Below are 22,499 nucleotides of genomic sequence, written 5' to 3'. Positions count from 1 at the left end.
TATATATATATGATGTTCTACACAAAGCAACAATTTTTTTATTGTTGGTTGTTCAAAACATTACATAGTTCTTGACATATCATATTTCACACTTTGATTCAAGTGGGTTATGAACTCCCATTTTTACCCCGTATACAGATTGCAGAATCACATCAGTTACACTTCCATTAAACAACAATTTTTGACTATAAGACTACCTGGGCAGAAGTAGGCCTTTCTTGAGGATTTTCTTTCAAACACTTTTTAATTAACTCCTCAACCATAGGCCATGGGGCACAACCATATTCTTTAACTGGATCTGAAATATGAAAAAATACAATGCAAGTACACTAAACAAAATAAAAGTTATTTGACATTGCAAAGGAAGACATAAAACACTGAACTTCCTGATCCTATAGTTATTGTGAACTCACTTATTACAAATCTAAAACAAATTTTTGCAACTTGGTCTCCACTAAACACATCAAAACAGATGTTTTTATTCCTTATGGTATAAAAAACAGACACAAATACTAAATGAAAAAAATAACAGATTTCTATTTCATACCTGTTTTTAAAGTAGGTTTTTATCGTTGTTGTTGTTGTTGTGTGGGGGATACTGGGTACTGAACTCAGGGACACTCAACCACTGAGCCACATCTCCGGCCCTTTTTTGTATTTTTTTAGAGACAGGGTCTCATTGAGTTAATTAGTGCGTTGCCATTGCTGTGGCTGGCTTTGAACACTTGATCCACCTGCCTCAGCCTCCTGAGCCATGGGATTAGAGTATGTGCCATCTCACCCGGCTTAAAATAGATTTTGAAAACACTTTTGCTTATCTACTAATCAGGCATCAATGGAAACACTTTTTAATACTCAAAGTAAGCAAGCATTTAATTTTCATATCACCACAACTGGTTTGTGCACGTTTGTTTTTTTATAAAAGAGAAATCCATACTTCAGGTTGGTGCAGAAGAGAGTATGGGATACTTTCTTGGAAACCTAACTGCTAAAATAAGGGAATTGACCTAGCTGGTATCCAAAGTTTATCAAAGTAACAATAAATTTCTTTTGCCATTATCTTTAAAGGTCCCCTAAAAGGAACAGCAAATGCTATATTCTTTATACCTGGCCCATAGTGTACACTGAGAAGTTATTTCTTAAATGAGAAGGAAAGCAGAATACATGAGAAACAGCTAAATAAATTTAAATGGATACTTCATAGTGAAAACTAAAGTGATGATCACAAAATGAATGACAAGGTCCTAGGATTTCTTGAAAGTATGGGAAAACCATTCAAAATCAAATTTGAGCTCATTAAGTACTCATTTACTCATTCTTATTAATAATTTATTAATAAAATTATTGTTATAAATAATTCAAGCTTTCCTTCCTGCATATAAACTATTTAGCTCAAAGAAAATGAAAATATTATGGGCCAGTGGGCACATGGTAATTCTTTATGAGAATTAGAAACCACCAAATCAGGTCCTCAAGGTGGTTTTCCCTCCCTGAGTATTCTAAATATAATGCCAGATATGCCAATATTCACTTGAGATTCTTTAGACCTAGAGCTCCTACATTTTCATATAGTTTTTATTAATGTATCACAGGATTTTAAAATGTCCATACACTAAACAGAAATCATCAGCTATGAAATGAACTCAGCATACAACTATTTAGAAATGAAGTGGCTGGTATCAAGGGAAAAAATCTTTATTGTACATAAAAATAGAACTTACCAGGCAATTTTCCTTGTATTGCTAATTCATCAAACTCATTTGGAAACTTCAATCCCTCTACTATTCTACTTCCAGTTGTCAAAATGTCATAGAGTAGCAAACCAAATGAATAAACGTCAGCCTGTTGGTTATAAATGACATTTCCTCTGGCAACTTCAGGTGCACGAAACCCTGAAAGCAAGCAAATACAGCCATAAATATGCCCAAGCCCAGGGCCCACTCTTCCAAGAGGGTATATTCATAAGCTATGTGTCATATAAGAGAGTTGGGGAGATAAGTTCTAAATCATGCCATGCTACCTCTATAAACAGACAGCTTGATAGATCAGTGAATAGCCTTGTCTCAGGACACTTCACCCCAAGGTCGAGCCTGAAGGATAATAAGATCTTTCAATCTTTATTATAAGATCTCATAACCCCATTATAAGATTTTCAATCTTCAATTAGATTACTTTGAAGGATAAGGATAAACATTCAAGAATAAATTATTAAGTAGAGATTCATAATTAAAGAAATGAAGCCTCATAGGAAACAAACCTGCATCATTTTTCTCGTTCTTAATAAAACCTATTACCAGAGCAGTGACTTAAAAAGAGATGGTGAGAAGGAAAGAACTTTCCAGACTTCCTTTAAAGTCCCTATAACCTGGATTAAAATTCCAGTGCTCCCATTATTTCCAGGACTGAGAACACATCCTATCCAATGAAAAAATAAAAACCCTAGTTAGAACAAATAAAAGTCCTCTCTCTCAGGCTCATACCTGAAATTCTTTTAAAGGAAAATAAATCTTTTATTCCAAACGAGAGATAAATTTCTTTTAAATACTTCAGGGAAAAATGGAGTGATTTCAATATTATTAGTAATAGTAAAAATATCAGCAATCTAAAGAAATTCATCCACAAAAGGAAAACAGTTAATCAATGTATACTATGCAATCTATAAAAAATATTTTCTTAAGACAACATGCTATATAACACAAATGAAAAGAAAATGTATAATATAATTCTGGATGGACATAAAGTTATCAAATGTATGGAAAAAATTATCTGATTTTCTTAAATGTGATAATGGTACTATGAATTATTTCAAAGACTCATATTCATACACAAAGAGAGCAAGAGAGAGAACAAGTGGGCAAATTGTTTATAATCAATGAATCTATGCATAATGGAAATGGGTATATATTGTACCATTCTTTCTACTTTTCTGAAGGCTTGAATATTTTTAGAACAAAAAGTTGATGGGAATGTACATAGAGTAAAAACTAGAAAAAATGCATTCAGATGTAATAATGATGATTTTTATGTGCTAAAATTGTGTTCATTTTATTTTTTTAATATGTTAATATTTTTACAATGAACATTGACTACAGTACTTTATATATGCAGCCAAGAAAGTAGAACAAAGTATGAGCTCACAGCCTTCCAGGAATAAATGACTATAGGTGGAAATTGTTCCATTTGACAGCCATCAAGAGGGAAAGTTCAGCAGTTCTTCACCAGGCAGAGGAATCAAAAGGATGGAGATATAAAATTTGAGCATGATATTCCCCACTGCACTAATTATTGCCATTCCCACTCTCTAGATATGCAAATATATTGATATGTCAATATGCTATCTTACATATTAGTTGAATAATAATATAGATAATATTTACATGTTATAGTAAGTAACAGACCTAATATTTCAGTCTTAAATATATTTTGCATTTCTGAGAATAAGAACATTTTCCTATGTAACCATATAACACCACCCTCACACTCTGAGCTTATGAATTGTGTAAGGAATTAGGACTTCTAAAATATATCCCTGGTAAAGCCTACTTGTCACATAACACAAACAAACCTAATAGCTCTTAATTCATATTACTATACCATTTTCTAGACACCTTGAATGTTTAATATGATATGCACACCACTACCTGTGGTAGACAGAAGAGACTTCTCATTTTACAAATGGTACATGCCTCTCTGAAAAGTTATGTGGTTTTCCTAAGGCCACAAATATAATCAATGGTAAAGTCAAGAGTCCTTAAAAATAATGAGCTACCCACACATTAACTAGCTCCTTAACTGTCTTTATGCTTATCTTCTTAGAATTTAAAAGGGATTTGGGAGTCTGATTTAAATCTTGTCTAATTATTTATTATTCATTTAACATGTTAGTTAGATAAGGGAATTGACCTAGCTGGTATCCAAAGTTTATGAAAGTAATAATAAATTTCTTTTGCCATTATCTTTATTTTTTTTTAAAGAGGAGAGAGAGAGAGAGAGAGAGAGAGAGAGAGAGAGAGAGAGAGAGAGAGAGAGAGAATTTTTTTAATATTTATTATTTTTTAGTTCTCGGCGGACACAACATCTTTGTTGGTATGTGGTGCTGAGGATCGAACCTGGGCCGCACGCATGCCAGGTGAGCACGCTACCGCTTGAGCCACATCCCCAGCCCTTGCCATTATCTTTAAAGGTCCCCTAAAAGGAACAGCTAATGCTATATTCTTTATACCTGGCCCATACTGTACACTGAGAAGTTATTTCTTAAATGAGAAGGAAGGCAGAATACATGAGAAACAGCTAAATAAATTTATTTAGATCAAGGTACTATTCAAAGACTATTAAAATGTTCAGCATATTTCTTTCCTTGATAATTTTACTATTAGAATTTGGAATCAGGATCATAGAACAGGATGAGACTTGAGGGTTCACTTGGTCTAATTTCTAAATTCTCCTCCAATACATATATATTTTATTATAGTTTTTATTTCTGTAGGCATCAATTCACAGAGTAAAGTTGCCCAAAAGTTTGGAATTGTTTTCACAATGATTCAGAGGACATTAAGAAAGGTAATGATGAATATATGAAAAGGAATATTTACTTCAAAATGGAAATGCTTTTAACCTTATCTTCCCCCTTTCAAAATTCATGTCTCCATTGACATGATCCCCACTTTAGGAACATAAGATTATTTATACATTCAGTAAGTACTTAAATTACAATACACTTATAATGCCTCTTTAAATTCATCCAATGAATTCCTAGTGTTCTTGACTGCATTAACAATTTACTGATGAACACCACCCAGCTATTAAGTGGTGGATCCACTTTGATACTTCATAAATGTTCAATAAATTATTGTCAAATGCATGCATAAATGAATAAAAATCAGTTTTATTTTATGTATGTATGACAATTACAGTGTTATTGTAATTGTATGTATACAATTACAGTATGACAATTACAGTGTTGAAATAATTAGGAAAATATAACCCATTGTCTAAAAACTATTTTTAGAAATAATTTTTCAGAGAAGTCTGCATTTCAACATGTGTAACGAGTAAATAAAGATCCATAGATCAAGAAAATGAGAAACTTATGAATTAAGTCTGAGTATACATCACAAGGTATTCAAAAACATATATTTTATTTCTTTATTACTTCCAGATAAGTATGAGCACGGCATGTTCATAATCTCAGATGAAAGTGAGTAACCAGAGAACGTCTTATTTACCCAAGACCGTCATATTTACATGGATGTTGACAGAGCGGAAGCCATCAGTCGGCATTCAGCATTCATCTCAGTCAACACTGCAATTGTCACAGGACCCAGAATTAACTGTCACTCTCAGCCGGAAATCCATTTGAGTTAAAGTTGAAACTTTCCAAGTCATTTAAAGCTGAAATGATTCATCCCATTTACCTTTCAACATGTAGACAGGCATCACACTATAGTATAAGCACTGAATTTTTTCTGCCTTTGGACCCCCGGCAGCGTGGTGCTGGGTCAGGGGCTCTGCTGTTAGACTGTGTGGGTTTGCAACTTGTACTGCCATACTGACTTTTTTTTTTTTAACATTCCCTATGGTTTAGTTTAGGACTAGGAATAGAACCTATATCAGAGGTCCATCAGGATTAAATGAAATAATCAGCCCACACAAAAGGCTTAGTGCAAGCCAGGCATGTAGTTCACATACTGGAAAGTCTTATGATTCTTACAGTCCTTGCTAAGCAACTTAGTTCACCCCCACTCTCATGCACACCCAGAGGAAAGACACCACAGTAAGGGTCATAAAACACACAAAGAAGTTTAATGAATATATGGTCACTCATTTCTCTAGAAGTTTCCATGTTAAAAGACATAAAAATAACAAGAACATCTATTAAAAGGAAAAGACACAGACAAGTCACATGAGAGAGAACTGTTTCCTTCTCAGAAAGAATTGCTTGGGAGAAGGAAAGTTCGGTGATAGTAGGAACAGGTGCTGTTATTTAAAATTTGAGGCAGAGTTTAGGGCTGAGATAACTAGAGTGTTGTAATAATAAAGAGGAGTTTGGGGAACTGATAAGAAAAAAACTGTATTGAGTGATCTGAGGGAAAACTGGGCAGAAGAAAACAGATTAAGTCTGGGTTTTTTTCTGCCATGATCTTTCTCCATGTTTATATCACTCAAAGTTAATAGAAACTCTAAGAGATCAGGAAGATGTATCTGGCTTGGTATTAAGAATTATATGGTCATAGAATCTTAGAAAGGTTTTGACCAAAACCAGAAAGTTGTATGGTAAATGAAAGGTTCTGAGTGTGAACTCAGTTGAACTGAGCTGGCTGCTAGTGGTGGCCTAGACCACTGAGGGAAGAGGCAGAGCTCAAGTCCAGAGGCACATCAGTAGTGACCAGAGAGATCCACTAGCCCCTTCAGTGGATAAGACTTCAACAGTAGGCTTAGCACCCTGTGAACACAAAGACAAGGTTGGGGCTGCAGGAGGAAAAATAGCAAGCCCCACATGAAGAGTCCAGCCCACCTCAGTGTTACATGAGAAGAATGAGTAATTCTTCCATGCTATGTACACTTTTCCTAGGTGAGATTATACAAGGCCTGTGGAATTTTACCCTCAAAGATGGTTTTTCCAAACCTATAGTTGACAATATTTGCTATCCATAGCACCGTTGTTTTGTTTTACTTCTTTAATAACTAAGATTGAATATTTAAATCTCCTCAAGTAAATATTAGAGTTGCATATGCTAGGGAGCAAAAAATCCCTCTAGATTCAGGTTTCATTTATACTGAGTTATCATTTTAGCTACTTGCTGTGTGACATAATCTTACTGAGCCTCCATGTTCTCATTTTACAAATGAGAAAATAATAGCAAAGTTTCAGATCTGGCATGAGATCATGTCTCTAATGTACCTGGCATGGTGCCTGGCACACAGCAAGTGCGCAAGAAATGATAATTATTTTTATTATTATTGAACATCCCAGAGATACTCTCAGCCAGAATATATACTATGAAGTGTTTATGAGAGCGCAAGTTCTATTTCTAAACTGGAGTTATGCAAAACAAGAGACAATATGCTTTTGGAGCAAAAATAAAACCGAGCACTATAATCTGGGCAACAGGGGCTATCACCTTATCCAAGTACACAAGTTAGGGGTAAGGAAAACAAATTAGAATCCTTTGCCTAGTGACACCACCTGTAGTATATTTTCTTCTGTATTTGGCATGGTGTTTTAACTGACCTGCAATCATCTAGTTGACATCAAGTCCCCTGTACCTTTTTACAACTAACCAACCAGATACAAAGGTGGAGCTGTGGATTTCAATCCCTCAGCATTGTCCTTCCTGCTCAGATGGAAATCTGAAAGACAAGAAGGCTATACAGGTCACTGGCTCTGTGAATGATTCTTGATAATCCAAGGCTGAGGTTCTGATGAACCTGTGAGTAGAAGATGAGGTGAACTGAGAAAGGGAGGGGGACTCCATGGGATAGAAAGCACAGGTGGGAAGCACACGCTGCATGTTAAGACCACGAAACATGAAAGTATAAAGCATAGGAAATACATCTCCACTGCTAGTAGAATCAGTTAATGGTAATATTAATAGGATAATAGAAATAGGCAACCCAAAAAAAGGATGGGGGTGAACCTAGAAAGCAACATTAAATCCAAGACAATAAAATAAAAAAGCCATCATGTCTTGGGGGCCAGAGACACAATGGTATGAAGGGGGGGCGTGTCTCACTTTCTATTATAACCAGGACTCTTCCCTTTATGCGGGGCCAAATAGAGTAAATCTGTTTTTTTTTTATTTTGTTTTGTTTTTAGGAATTGAAATATTAGCAACTCATAGATTACAAAGAAACAAAACTAAAGAGTAGTAACTAAAGCCCTAAACCCCTGTACAGACCTATAATAAGAATAAAGTTTGCTTCTATCAAGAATGGTGCTACTGGGCTAGGGTTGTGGCTCAGTGGCAGAGCGCTTGCCTTGCACGTGTAGGGCACTGGATTCCATCCTCAACACCACATAAAGGTAAACAAAATAAAGATATTGTGTCCATGTTTAACTAAAAAAAAATATATGAATTAAAAAAAACAGAATGGTGCAACCAAGGACAACTCAGGTCAAAGCCTTTATGCAAAACTCTTGTAGCCATAAGTGTTTAGGAACATATACCTTTTGATACTTAAGAGTATCATCAACAAAGCACATAACCTATATGAGAAGTCTCAGAAGGTCAGTTTCACCTGTATTCAAACATGTTTTTATATTTGTGCAGCAAAATGTATACATATTCCCACTGAGTGTGAGAAATGGAGATTATAAGCATCAAGTCAGTTAAGGTATAAAGAACCTTGGGTTTCAAAGATATAAAAGCAATGAGTGGGCCTGAGTTTGGTTTTAGCTTAGTGTCAACTCTACCTAGATCAAAACTTGTGTGTTATTTCTTACCACCTCTAGAGTATTTCAAGATTGTAAAAATCTAACTTTTAAAAATATAGCTTGACATCATGGGGTCTCCCCTTTTTACTCAGTTTTTGCCCTGAAAATTGTATCAGTTGACTCTTTATTTTTAACTCTTCAAAATACAATGATAAAAATGTCAATGGAATTGTCACCATTTTTTAGACACTAAACCTCGCTCTTCACAGTGTGATAGGCTCCGGTTTTCTTTTGACTGTCCTGCACTCACATCTGAGGGCGCTGGTTACCCATCTTAAAGAGAGGATTACGCAGCCCACTTTCTCTTACCTGGTGTGCCCTCTGATGTTTTTATCCCCATTCTACAGCAGTACTGTGCAATCCCATAGTCGGCAATCTTCGCAATGATGGCAGCATTGGGATACAGGGTAAAAAGCAGTACATTGTGAGGCTTCAAGTCACGGTATATGATCATGGCTGAATGTAGATATCTGCCAGGAAATGAACAAGAAATCTTATCAAAGTGTATTTACATTATAATAGCTTTTGTCATGATTTCCTTGAATATGTCCTGACCACCAGGCAAAACGTCAACGATTTTGTGGTTGGACCCTGAAAGAGGTATTGCAAAAAGAAATCTAAACATAAAGATCTAATATTCAAAGCAAGGTTATGCTTTAAAAGACAAAAAAATAAAATAAAATAAATCAATCCTGGTGAGTGAGTGATTAATTCTGGATCCTCTCAATGATCAAATAAATATTTTAACTATTTTTAAAATGTAAATATGTTAAAAGTCAATAGGACTTTGTTGTAACTCCTATTTAATTTTCTTAAAACTATACAGAAGTTTATTCTAGCTTATATAACACTTGTCATTGTTATTCTTGTTTTTTTCTGACTAAAATATTTCCTAATCTTTTGGAAAGCATTTTGTTTTACTTTTTGATAATAATAAATCAATGATTTTTCCTACCTATTCATGTCTTACTCTGTTTAAAGACATAATTCACTGTGAACTGATTCTGTTATGAGTCAAGGTTAACAAAGGACTTTTGGACTGGGTTAGAATGGATAGAAATTGTCTTGGAGAAGATGATGTTGAAGGATGTTAAATCTTTTCTATGAGAGACCGACCCTTGTGATGATAGCCACTAGAGTCATACTTTTCAGGTAAAGAAAAAAATAATTAATATAAAACACAATAAAGTTTCAATCTCAATCAGGTCAAAGAGATTCTAGTGCCCCAACTACTAATGGAACTATTACCACCTTTCCTTAGACATCTACAAAATTCTGGTTTTCCCCAACTCTGCCTTCTCTGTACCACTGATATCACAGATATACCATGACCTGCCTTGACAGACATTTTTTCAAAGAACTTAATGGAAGTAAATTTAAATCCTTTGTCTGTCTGTGGATTTTGGTTTGGGTTCAAATTATATTAATAAATATTTACTCCATTACTTAGTCCCATTGGTGGTTATAAGGATTAGGAGCAGAGAGGCTGTGATATCTTGAACTTTCCATTGCATGATAGCCCAGAAAGTATGTATCATTTAACTGCATCAATTAATGCAGCAAATTCTCTCCTTTCCAGGATGTAGTTATGGCACTTGACATTAGGCCTATTCATTTCAGTATACATATTTTTGGCTGATAAATAAGATAAATGTACTAATGAAGTTGACCTTCACAGTAAGTAATGGGTTTGAAAGAAAAATTTGCTAAGGGCTTATTGAAAGGCCATTAGCTATTCTTGCCGTTCTGAAGAGAAAAGCTGGGAGATTAAGAATAAAAATGTTAAAGCCAAGTCATACATCATTGAATAGCATCCAAATCCTTCCTAATGCATGCCTCTTTCAGTATATTTATAGAACACAGTCTCTTTCAGAATACTTCCTAAAGGTTAAAAAAATAATTAAGTTTAATTTTAAATAACATCAGGTGGAGAAAGAGATTATCTGGGTTAGTTAGAATGCTCAATTATAGAATTTAATCTTTAAAGCACAATTTTAATAACTTTTAATAGAATATCATAGAAAAATAGCTTTTGAAATCTTAATAAGTACAGATCTTACCTTACTGACAAAAATTCAGCCATACTTGACGCATTGTGTGACAATGAGTATTGTCAAGTATTTTATTAAAATAAACTGTTCTATATTCAAATAGTCATTCTTTAATCATGAGTTTTATAAGAATTGCTAAGAAACCCATATCTTCCTAATTTAAGGCCAACTTTATCTCATCCTGAATAGAATTATTCTAAAAATAGAATGCATTCATTCATTTAACAAATACATAGTAGGGATCCCTGAGTGCCAGTCTCTTAAGACGGCCACAATCTAGAGGAAACAGGTGCTCAACAAGGTTACAGCAACATGTGAGCACCAAATGCTAAGGAAGTAGAAAGGGAGAAAACCACAGAGGTAAATAGAGCAACGTTGACTCTTCCTCTGGATTGTTTGCTACCTCAAGCTAAAGCTAATCTCGATCTTTCTTTCTTCTGCACCTAACCCAATGTCCTAAGCGGAGCAAGAACAAGAAACACATGTGAGAGAGGCTCACTCTTCTTGGAGCAGTTAGTTGAACTGCATAGAAGAGATGTTCTGTGAGTAAATTCTTAAGGGCTAATGAGTTCTCTGGACAGACAAATCTGTGGAAAGAGAGGGATGACAAATATGAAAAGAAATGTGGAAATTCACCCCTTCAGCTTGGTTATACTGCAGAATATGGAGAGTGGCAAGATGGGGGGCTGCCAAAGTAGGCAAGAGGCACAAATAAAGAGTTTTAATGTATATCCCACGGAGTTTGGATGCACTTGCAGGTGACTGGGAACACCAGGGAATTTGAAGCACAATTAGATTTTTATTATGAAAAAAATGTTGTGGTAATTTCCTGGAGATATTGACTCAAGAGAGTAGTAGAGGCTAAAAATGAACAAATTGATGAAAAGGATCATGTAAAATAACTTCAAGAACCCAGTGGACAAATGAATGTTTGCTTTTGGAGGAAAGGACATTTGTTTGGATGCAACTGCAGGGATCCCATCCTGGCAAATGGGGAGTAGAAGAGAAAGCACAGATTTATGATGGGGAGAAACAGGCAGGGGAGTAATTCAATTTTGAAAATATTAAAACAGAGGAAATTGTGGAAAATGCAGTGACTAAATCTTCATACATAGCTGAGAATTACAAGGAGACCACAGGAGAGGACCAAATTACAGATGTAAGCTAACAGTTGAAGGCAAGATTGCAGGAGAGAAGGTACGGAATATGAAGGAAGTTCCTGTATGTTACTCTAAACAGCTGCTTGTCTAGGAGAATACAAAGGAATGTGACTATTGCTTTTTGCTTAAATACATTTGTGATAACATAACATAATACTGAGTTTTTAAAATATGCTGAGTACTAGTAGAAGATTGATTGCTACTCAAATCTACCAGCTTCCTATAGCACAAAATCTAAAAATCTTTCCTGGCATAATGCTAAGAATAAATGAGGAAAGTATTGAAAATATGCTGAGATTTCATTTACTTCATCAGAAACTGCTGGATTGGTTATTTAAAGTACTACTGTAGAGAACTAGAATAAGTTGTCTTAGAGATGAGGATTTTCAGCAGTGTTGAATAAAAAATAGAAAGTCTTCATTTTAAAAATGGACACTTTGGGGATTAGGTGGAAGAATTTGAGGAAAACAAGGGCCTGGAGTTAGTTAATTTAAGCAAAGTGACTGAGCAGCTTTGAAATACTGTTGCATAAACTGATTACGCTCAGATCAATTTAACACAAGGTTCCCCCTGGTGTTCAAAAGTAGGTATGTCAACCCAATTCCAAATCCCTACATCCTGATACAATTTAAAATCAGCATGGATTTCAGTAGTTTCTGAACCCTTTCACGAAGAGAAATCTACTCACTTAGTACATTTATTACTTTTCTTATAAACCATTAATAGTTATATCCTCCTGATTCAATTTTGTTTGAGGGTGAGTATTGTTTTCTTACTATCCATTCCATTTTCATTTCTAGATACTATCCAAATGCACACTCACAGCCTTTTAGAAGAGAAAAAAATTTGCATCTGCTGAATGGATACTACATGCCAGGTGCTGTTTTCCTTTCTTTCTCTTTTCTCCTCTCTCTCTACCACCAACACATACTTTCTGAGGTCCCACTGATCTGGGTGCAGGATATATAGAGTGGTGATCAAGACTAAAAGTACCCACTGTCATGGCACTTAGATTCTCATGACAAAGATTTTAAAAGTGAAAATTGGGCACAGTGTCACATGCCTGTAATCCCAGCAGCTCAGGAGGCTGAGGCTGAAGGATCTTGAATTCAAAGCCAGCCTCAGCAATTTAGTGAGGCCCTAAGCATTTTAGTGAGACCCTGTCTCAAAATAAAAATTCAAAAAACTGGAGATGTGGCTCAGTTTTTGTACCCCTGGGTTCAATCCCTAGTACCAAATAAATAAATAAATAAATAGATCCAGTAGCGATAAGTGGTATATATTCCAGAGACATAGAATCATTAGAGACATCCTCTCTGGGGAGAATTCTGAATGAAATGAGCATCTAGCCAAGTACACATCTGGGAATCAGACATTCCTAGCTGTAAAAAACAGCAGGAACAAAGCATCTGGAATATTCAGGAAGCCTCAGGGAGGCTGAGCATAGGAACCAAGAAGTGAGGTAGGAGAGGGTTAACAGCAGGAAAAGACCACTCTGGCAGTTGTGCAAAGAGCAGGCTGTTTAATGGGCCAAGGTGAAAGCAGAGAGCCAGGTAGGCAACGAGAGATGGAAACAGCTAGGCTCAGGTGAGAGTGTGAGTATATGTGAGAAGGAAATGCATGAAGATATATTTTAGTAGCAGAGCTGAAAAGATTTACAGGATCTGGTGTGAGATTGCAGAGAAGGAAGGAATTAAAGTAAAACTACTGGGTGTCTGAGATGGGTAACCAAGGGAGAAGACACCAAGAGTTTAATTTGAAAAGTCTTCAGTTATTGCAAAAGTCCTCATAAGCTTAAGCATTAAGTATTAGTCAAGGTTTACAGACTATTAATAAATATGTGGGAATCAGAAAGATAAAATCACAGTTACTAAGTGTGTGGAACAGTGACTTATCTCAGTTCTTTTTTTCCAATGATTTTTTCCATTCTTCTGTGCTGCCTCTGTCTAGCATCCAGCCACAAGGCCAGGTGTGCCTCTGAGATGGTCATGCAGAACACAACACAAATCAAAATTGCTTGCAAAATGTTAGTGGGACATGATGTTACCCAGAAGTGCTATTCTCAGAGCTTGAGTGAGTGTCATGCCTGCATGCATGATCTAGTTACCTCAAGCCATCAGCCACATGCAGTGCGATTCTGTGCTGGAGGGTTCTGGTGAGGCTGGCTGTGTCCTGCTGAAGTAGGCGATCCAAGGAACCCTTGGAGGCTAGCTCCATCACCAACATCCGAGGACGAATCCCAGCTGCCAGCAAAGATATCAAGCTGGGGTGGTGGAGGTGGCAAAGCACTACCAGCTCCTACAAAAGCCCAGAATCAGAGATGAGTAACACAGCATCAGCTCTTACCCAAATATCTCCTTCCCTCCTGAAGTGCATCAGCTCTGGGACCATGCTTTTCTCTAGGTGCTTAGATTATAGCAAACGTTTTTCATCTCTTTTTTGAACTTTTATATATTTTTTTCATCATTCTTAATAAGAAACAGCTTGTTTTGAAACTATTGTTTGAATTAAATTCTTAAGTTTTAGTTTACCTTTTGCTCCTCTCTTACCAGAACACTTAATGGAAGGTATTATACACATGAGGTCATACCAACAGGTCCCATCAATCTTAACTACTCAATCAGCAGTCACTGCTGATCAATTACAACTAGCATATAGAAAAAAAAAAAACTGTCTATGATCTCTTATTTAATGACTATAAAAGTTTATGGACATTTTTACCCAATGTGCATATATGACGACACGACTGGTGGGATTCTGCATGATGTACAACCAGAAGAATGAGAAGTTATACCCCATTTATGTATGATGTATTAAAGTGCATTCTACTGTCATGTATAACTAATTAAAACACATTAAAAAAGAAAAGAAAGGAAGCCACAAGGAGAAAACAAAAATTTTACAAGGATAACACCTAACTTCACAGAAATATATGATATGTATGGTATCTCCCCTCCTAACAACTTCCCACTAATCTTAGATTAAAATCCTATTTCCTTCCATTGCCTCATGAACTGGCTTCAACTGGCCCCAACCCCCCTCCCAGCCCCCAGCCCCTTTCTCCCTCCTCTTCATTCACCACCCTTCAGAAACATTAGCAACAATCCCCAGTATATGTCCTTCCAGCCACAGGATCTTTGCCTTTGCCAACACCTCTGCCTAGAAATCCCTGCACTTTTCACATGGCTTAGGATTCTTGCTGCTCAGATTTTAGCTCAATTAGTAGCACTTCCTCAAGTGCCCTGCCTTGGTCCACGTTTAGGAAAGCAATCCCCAGCTGCCATGAGAAGCAGAGATATCACTGCAATTTGACTAGAGGTCTCCCTTCAGATGCAATTGTTTCTTTAGACCACATCATGTGAGACTTTCCGGTCTCCTTAATGAGATCATGGTGTTTGAATTCCATGTTCGCCGTATTATTTATATCTTTTTTACTCTGAAACTATAATTTAGTTGAAATGTATCCTTTTCTAGTTACTTTTATGGTGGCATCATTTTTTAATTCTACATGCACTTGATATTGTATATATTCTATTTTATTCTGAAACTGTAATTTAGTTGAAATTTACAACTTATGTGATCTTACGTTGATTCATGCTTGAAACTGTGATTGCTGCAGAAGCTCTGCTTCTTAACCACCAGTTTCAAAAACGCAGAGTGCCAACTGCATTCATCAGGAAACTGAAGTGGGGAGAATTCTGCAAGCTAAAGAAGAAAGGCTGAATACTCTGGGAGGGGATTTTCTAAGCACAGAACTTCAAACTGCAATCATATCTGCTTAGTAAATAAAAATCATTTTCCCCATGTCCCTTTAGCTCAGCTGGTTAAAACTGATGAGAACAAGTCTAGTTAGATTTGTCTACTTTCATAGGCACAGAGAGAAGCCTGATCCAAATTTTCTGTGCTAAGAAAGCAACTCACTGATTATGAAGAGAAAGAAGTGAGAGTATAATAGTTCTTCCCCAACTCATGACTACTGGTAGAAGGACCCTCAAATTGCAGCACTGAACACCAAAGTGGTTTTCTCTTTCTTTCCTTTTCAAAGAAGCACATTATGCATGCTCTGCTTTTTCTATTTCTTCTACCACTTCCTGATTCACCTAACTGCCTATATATGATAGGCACATTTTAGTGTTTGATTCATGACTCCCCAAACATGTTCCATAAAATTTGAAACATAAATTGAAGACTAATGACCAACACTGAAAAACCAATTTATTAACTAATTACCTAAGGATTGGATTGTGCCAGATTCGTTTCACAGACCAGTGTTAATATACAAAAGATTTCACAATATTTGTAGAACTAGACTGTGACTTTTATTACTAAGATTCAAAAATTTTCCAGGATATTTTGCACAGACATGAGATTTTTTCCATTATTTAGAATAACTAAAGTATTATAACTATATATTTTTAAATTTTGCAAGAGTTACAAATAATGTTTTAATAACTCAAGGAAAAAAAGGGATGAATGAATTCCAAATACAGTTGACTTTTGATAAAAGTGACAGAACTAGCATTGAATTCTATCCCTCTCTCACCAGGTCTCTCTCCCTCATCCCTACTATCAGAAAGATTCAGAAAAAAAGGGAATAAATTGGTATGGTGGCACACACCTATAATCCCAGTGGCTTGGGAGGCTAAGGCAAGAGGATCACAATGGATGCCAGCCTCAGCAACTTAGTGAGGTTCTAAATAACTAGCAAGACCCTGTCTCAAAATTAAAAAGAGTCTGGGGATGTGGCTCACTGATAAAGATGCCCTGGGTTCAATAACTGTTACCAAAAATATTTTTAAAAGACAAGACAAAAAGGGAATGAATCCTCCCAGCATCCAAAATTAAAAGTTCTGGAGTGAACACTGTGGGCTGCGCATTCCCCTTTCTTTCCTCCTTAGAGTACTTTGATGTTTGCTGATGAATTCCACCTTCATTCATGCCATCCAGAGACTAGAGAGGAAACTGACTCCAATTCTGTAGCCTTAGGAGGAAAATAAAAGTGGGATTATTCTATATAATACAATCTTCACTTCCATAGTGATGGGGCTCAGGAACACAGACCTCACCTAATCAGCACACAGTGCTGCCCTGAACCTAAGTGCTCCTTAAGAAAGGACAGCAACTTGGCCAAATTTCACTTAATGGGCTACTATGTAGCACTTTGGGTTTCTTCGAAATACAAGACTTCAAAAGAGGAAAGCTCTTTTCTTCTGTGCTTGTGATATGTAACAGTGAATCCAAGAACAGTTTAACACAATGAGAGAATCATCCTGTGAGAATAAAACCATGCCACAGAGGTTGAAGGGATTATGAAGGAAATGGGCCCGATTTAACTGGGTTCAATCAACCTGATAGTGAGCACCCCTGTGATTCTCGTTTTTTAAGATGGAAAGTAAAGGTAATTCATCTGATTACCTGATGAAACTTGTTATAGCATGCTTTTGAGTATTGGAAGAGTTATAGGACAATGCAGGAAGTATCTAGAACTCTCCCAACAGATTAAGAAAATACTCTAGCACTAAGCTAGAAAGAAAGAGGCTCAAATCCAGCACCATCTTTCCTTTAGCAGTTATTGTGACCTCAGCAGGCCTGCAGGATCCTTGTCCTGTAGCCTAAGGAACATTCCATGACCAAAGCCCACCAGTTAACAAGAGCTCGTAGTCTGTCTTCCTATACAGGGAACAGTAACTTGAGCAGACAGGCCTACAAAAATGCAAAGAATATAATTTCCAGTTAATAACCAACATAGACCTTTAGTTACCAATGCAATCTTTTATTTTTAGATATTATGAAAAATCACCCACAAATACCTAATTTATAAAGCCAACAATAGGAAAGCACAAGATCAAGAAGAACCCGTAGAACAAGTGCCCTCAAAGAAGAAAATGGCAAACAGTACAAGTTATAGAAAAATTTAAAATCTAATTGATATTAAGAGAAATTCTTCAAGCTATCTCATTAAAAAAAAAAAAAAGTCTCCAAAGGAGTCACCAAAGTGTGTGGGGGGGGGGTGGAATTGCTGGAAGTTAAAAATATGATTATCAAAAGATAATTTAGTAGAAACCTAAATTATAGGCGAGGCAATTCTAATAAAGTAAAAATCTGTAAGAGATAGTCAAGTAATTTACTCAACTTATAAATAAAATTTTGAGAAGAAATTTAAGAGACCCAGGGGCTCATCATCTAATATATAGTTCAAGATAAAAGATTAGAAATAATGGATGACAAATAACTAGGTCAAACTCTGGAAAGCAGACATTTGACTGGTTTAACTTACCACTGTGTGTCCACTGTCATGCTGTCTAGCCTGGTATGTAGTAGTTACTCAATAAAACTTATTCAGTTATTAATAAATGAGGGGGAAAATAATAAATAATACCAAAGAATTCATAGAAGTGAATTTTCATAAATGAGGTAGGTAAAAAACAAATGACCCAGGAGGGCTGGGGTTGTGGCTCAGTGGTAGAGCACTCACCTTGCATGCGCGAGGCCATGGGTTCTATCCTCAGCACCACATAAAAATAAATAAATAAAACAAAAGTATTGTGTCCAACTACAACTAAAAAATAAATATTTTTAATAAATGACCCAGGAACAAACACATATTTCTGATGTTTTAGAATATCAAGGACAAGAGAAATCCAAAAGATCAAAATTTTAGTTTTCAAATTAAAGGTAACCTATATGGGAAACAAGTTATTGATTGATATCAGACTACTTATTAGCAACAGGGAGTACAAAATCTTTTCAAACCAAGATTTACAAAAATTAAGTGTGATAGCATATCCATCAAATATGAAATCAAAATCAAGATGGTTGTCATATCTCCAAAACACTCTTTTTGAAAAAAGAATTACTTGAAGATAATCTCTCACAAGAAGTAAAGACAATTTGATCAAGAGAGGACCCTGGAGTCCAAGAAATACTGGAAAAACCAAGGAAGATGAGAAATATAAATTACAGATTAATCACTGTGCAAGCACCTGAAAATCCTTCCCTCCTATTGAATAAGAAGTCACAGGCTGACTTAGGAATTTCCTCAAGAACAAAATAGAGTCCATTATAAAAAGTATACAATTAGGAATACAGAAACTCAAAAGAATGATGGAAAAGATTTCTCAATATGTTTAAAAATAGAAATTCCAGAAAACTCAAAAAGCTACATCTTAGAGAAATTAGGATATAAATATGACCCAAGTTAAAACAAGGTCCTATTTATATCAGTTGATGATGAACACATAATAATAAAGAATCTATTTTACTTTAACATTTGGAATATTCTGTACCTGAAGCAAAAAAAAAAAAAAAAAAAAAAAAAAAAAAAAAAGTTAGAGATTACATTTCCTTGTCTAAGAATAGAAATGCTTTGGTTCTATGCAAATAAAAAAAAAAAAAAATCAACTGTGGATGGGTGTGGACAGGCCTGAAATACCAGGGGGTCAAGAGGCTGAGACAGGATGGAGACAGGATTCCCAGCTTCAGGCCACCCTCAGCAAATTAGCAAGGCCCTCAGAAACTTAGTGAGACTTTGTCTCAAAATTTTAAAAATTTAAATTTAAATAAAGGACTGGGATGTAGCTCAGTGGTAAAGCCCCTCTGGGTTAAATTCCCTGTACCAAAAAAAAAAAAAAAAAAAAAAAAAACCCACAAAACTATAAAAATTACTTAATTATTTTGCTTTTAGAATCAAACTATAGAAAAAAGATGAACAATAACTTTCCTCCTCTTACATAATAGAACCAGTACATGCTCTGGAGCTGGTATACTAAAAAATAAAAGTTCTGTAAATTATTTCAAGTTATAGTTGTTACTTTTATGAAAAATAATAAAACCAATTTCAAATTTTAATTTAAAAATCTGGGATGAGGACAGGGAGAATAATTGGGAGACAGGATTAGTGTGCTGTTTTCTCCATTTTTTATAATAAACAGTCAATAGGTTCTTTCTAAAGTTGATAAATCAAGAAAAGTGAAAGTTTATCAATTAGAGTTTCAGTTTAAAATTTCTGACCTCTAGTCAAATTATCAATGTGAACTCTTGCTTTAAACTACTCCTTTCCCCCTGGACACACAGATGCCATGCTTACTAAAAAGAAAAATCAATTATCTCTGTGGACCAGAAAAATGAAAGATAAATACTCTGCAGAAAACAGAACCTGATGACAGGAGTTTGCCAGGCTTCAGGTTCAAAAGCAGATAGAAGCAGCTGGAAGTCTGACTACTGCTGAATACCAAGGACTAAAATATGCCCCTTATGGATCCCAAGATTCTGTATTTCTAACAGTCTCTGGGGAATGCCTGTTTGCTGGTATGTGGTGCATATTTTGAGTATCAAGTTTCCAAAACAAAATAGGAAGAGTGAGTTTTCCCCAAAAACATTGTACATCCGACTTAAGTATCAAAATAACAGGAATTTTCAAAATTCTTTGTCTTTTAACAAGAGACAAAATTTTTACTCCAGAGAGAAGGGACAAAGTAGTATTTCATAATTAAGCTCAAACTTTTGAGAGCAATGTGGTCATTATTTTGCATTTTCACACAAAAATAAGGGTTCCAGCTTACTAATCATGTATGATTTAATATAATAATATTATTGGATTTCTTACTTGTCTTAATAGCCTAAGTGATGTATGTTTATTGAAAATCTTCACAGCCACTTCCTCTCCTTCATAGGCTGCTCGATAAACTGATCCAAAACTGCCATCACCTTTTGGAAGGAAAATATAAATAAAGCATTTCATCTTTCCAAACAGAAAAATGAAATTATATCTATTGTAATTATACCTGTTCCATATTTGAAGAAAAATCCAACCCACTGGTCGTACTGAATCTCCTTTAATGCTTCCTCTTCCTTCTAACTCCACAAATACACCTAAAGATTCTGCCCCAGTCTTCTCTCTGTACATGTTCCTCAGAATGATATGTCTTTATCCATAAATGTGAGGAATTTCTATATGTTTTACTGGCAGCCATGAGCCACCTCCTAAATCCTATCCTCCACGTCCCACCTTGTGGTGATGTTCACTGTAATGCTCTTCCAAACCTCAATCACAGTCCATCAAAACCACATTCATTATCTTTATCCAAACATTTTTATTCCATATATCTCATATTAAAAAGAAAGTTCTTTCAAGATTCTTCATGAAGCCTTTGCCCCATATTTAGCCCCACAGCTAACACTGAGTCCTCTTTGCAGCCTCATTCACAGGCCTCTCCTTTGCATTTTCCCATCACACCATTATGGTGCCTAACTGCCTTCTGCCTCAACTGGGAGGGGGTCCTGAGTTCACTATCTCTAACTCATTCCATCGCTCCAGCAAAACTAATTCCCCTGTAATTCCACTTTAACTCTATCACTCTCCTACTCAGAACCAAAGTATTCCATGTCACCTATTAGATCATGGCTAAGTTCTGCCCTATATCCATAGGGCGACCCTCGATTCCCTTTCTATCTCTTCTCATTGTCTCATTCTCTAGGCTCAAGTTCAGTATTCTTCTTTCTAGTTCTCGCCAAACAGTACATATGAGGAGCTTTTTAAAAGTACTAATGTCTAGACTTAAAGATGCTAATCAAATGAGTCTCAGGAGGTTCTGGTCATTGGGATGCCTTTTCTCTAAATTTCCCTGTAATTATAGTAATGAGCAACCAGGCCTGAGAGCAACTGCTCTACACCAACTGAAAAAGCTGAAATGTCCTAAACATAATTTGTACCTTCAATCAGTGTCCTTGCTATGTCATTCTTTGACAAGTTCTGCTGCTTCATCATCTCCTCCTTTGAGGAATTTAGCAAGCCTACAACACCCTAAAATATTGTGAAACCAAGGCCTGAGGAACTGACATGATCAGCCTGGTGGACAATTACTCTCCGCTAACATATAGTAAATCCTATTCATACAATATTTATGGTTCTCATATACTGCCTTGAAACATAGTCATTCAATGGATATAAGTGAATTAACAGAAAAATCTATAAGGAAATCTAATAATGTAAAACTTGTATTTCAAATGGTAAAATAAGGCATTCATGGGACCCTTCTACCTATTTGTATATTTCCTCAATCTCTATAATAAGCATATATAATCATGCATTATTTTATGCTTAGAAGTAATGTTAGTTAATAATAAATGACTTGTGTGGGTATATCATGTATTTCTAATAGATCACAAACATGTTAAAGGTACTACATGCATCTTATCATTCTTGGTATCCTCCTACCCCATTCCTCCAGGACTCAATAATAATGGACTTTTAAAGCATTGGTTGATATTGTTAATACTGAAAGAGCTGTGAGGGAAATTAAGCCTATAGGAACATTTAAGAGTGGGAATCAGAAATAGGACTGGGTAAACAGAAAAGCAAAAAGAGAAAAGGGGCGAAGGAAGGGAAGGGGAGGGGATGGGTAGAAGAGATAGAAACTTAAATAATAATGCATGCAGATTTGGTTTTCCTCAATCTGGACAGCTGTTAACAATACAGAAAATATTTAATGTTGCAGACAGAAGAAATGCATGGTAAGGAGATATATCGAAATTTCAGTTGGGAGTAGAGATTTCTAATTTTGTAAAAGCTCTTCTCTATTGAGGGTCATTGAAATATCAGTAAGGAATATGGACTGTCATGTCCTTAAGGTGGCTAAAAACAAAACTAGGGTTAAGGATTATTGTTGTGTATTTGTGACATCTAGGTAGGAAAGAAAATTGGAAGCAAGAAAATTTTTCTCACCTCAATCACATCATCAAAGTACCAATGTATTGTGGTTCTCTACAAAAATAGTCCCTCAAAGAGGAAGTGAACCTTGTAAATCTTCAGACCCATACACAACTGTATTTTTAAATATATTTTGAAAACGTCCA

The 22,499-nt window shown here is 35.7% G+C and overlaps 1 protein-coding gene across 5 annotated transcripts in view; it reads right to left on the bottom strand.

The window, feature by feature from the left end:
• The window catches only part of LRRK2 (leucine rich repeat kinase 2), a 136,462-nt gene that overhangs the window by 16,612 nt on the left and 97,351 nt on the right, over positions 1 to 22,499 (bottom strand). For all 5 annotated transcript variants that reach the window (XR_014024010.1, XR_014024011.1, XR_014024012.1 and 2 more), the window contains 5 exons: positions 20,251 to 20,351; positions 13,753 to 13,943; positions 8,744 to 8,904; positions 1,722 to 1,892; positions 198 to 298 (listed from right to left, as the gene is read on the bottom strand). Coding sequence is in view for 1 of the 5 variants with exons in the window: in XM_081309432.1 (XP_081165558.1) it covers positions 198 to 298; positions 1,722 to 1,892; positions 8,744 to 8,904; positions 13,753 to 13,943; positions 20,251 to 20,351 (725 nt within the window). In the remaining 4 variants the exon portion in view is untranslated. The remainder of the gene's footprint in view (positions 1 to 197; positions 299 to 1,721; positions 1,893 to 8,743; positions 8,905 to 13,752; positions 13,944 to 20,250; positions 20,352 to 22,499) is intronic.

This window comes from Spermophilus citellus (assembly GCF_964194105.1).
Source record: "Spermophilus citellus genome assembly, chromosome: 10".
Classification (NCBI taxonomy): Eukaryota; Metazoa; Chordata; class Mammalia; order Rodentia; family Sciuridae; genus Spermophilus; species Spermophilus citellus.
This window is presented reverse-complemented; position numbering and strand designations above follow the sequence as displayed.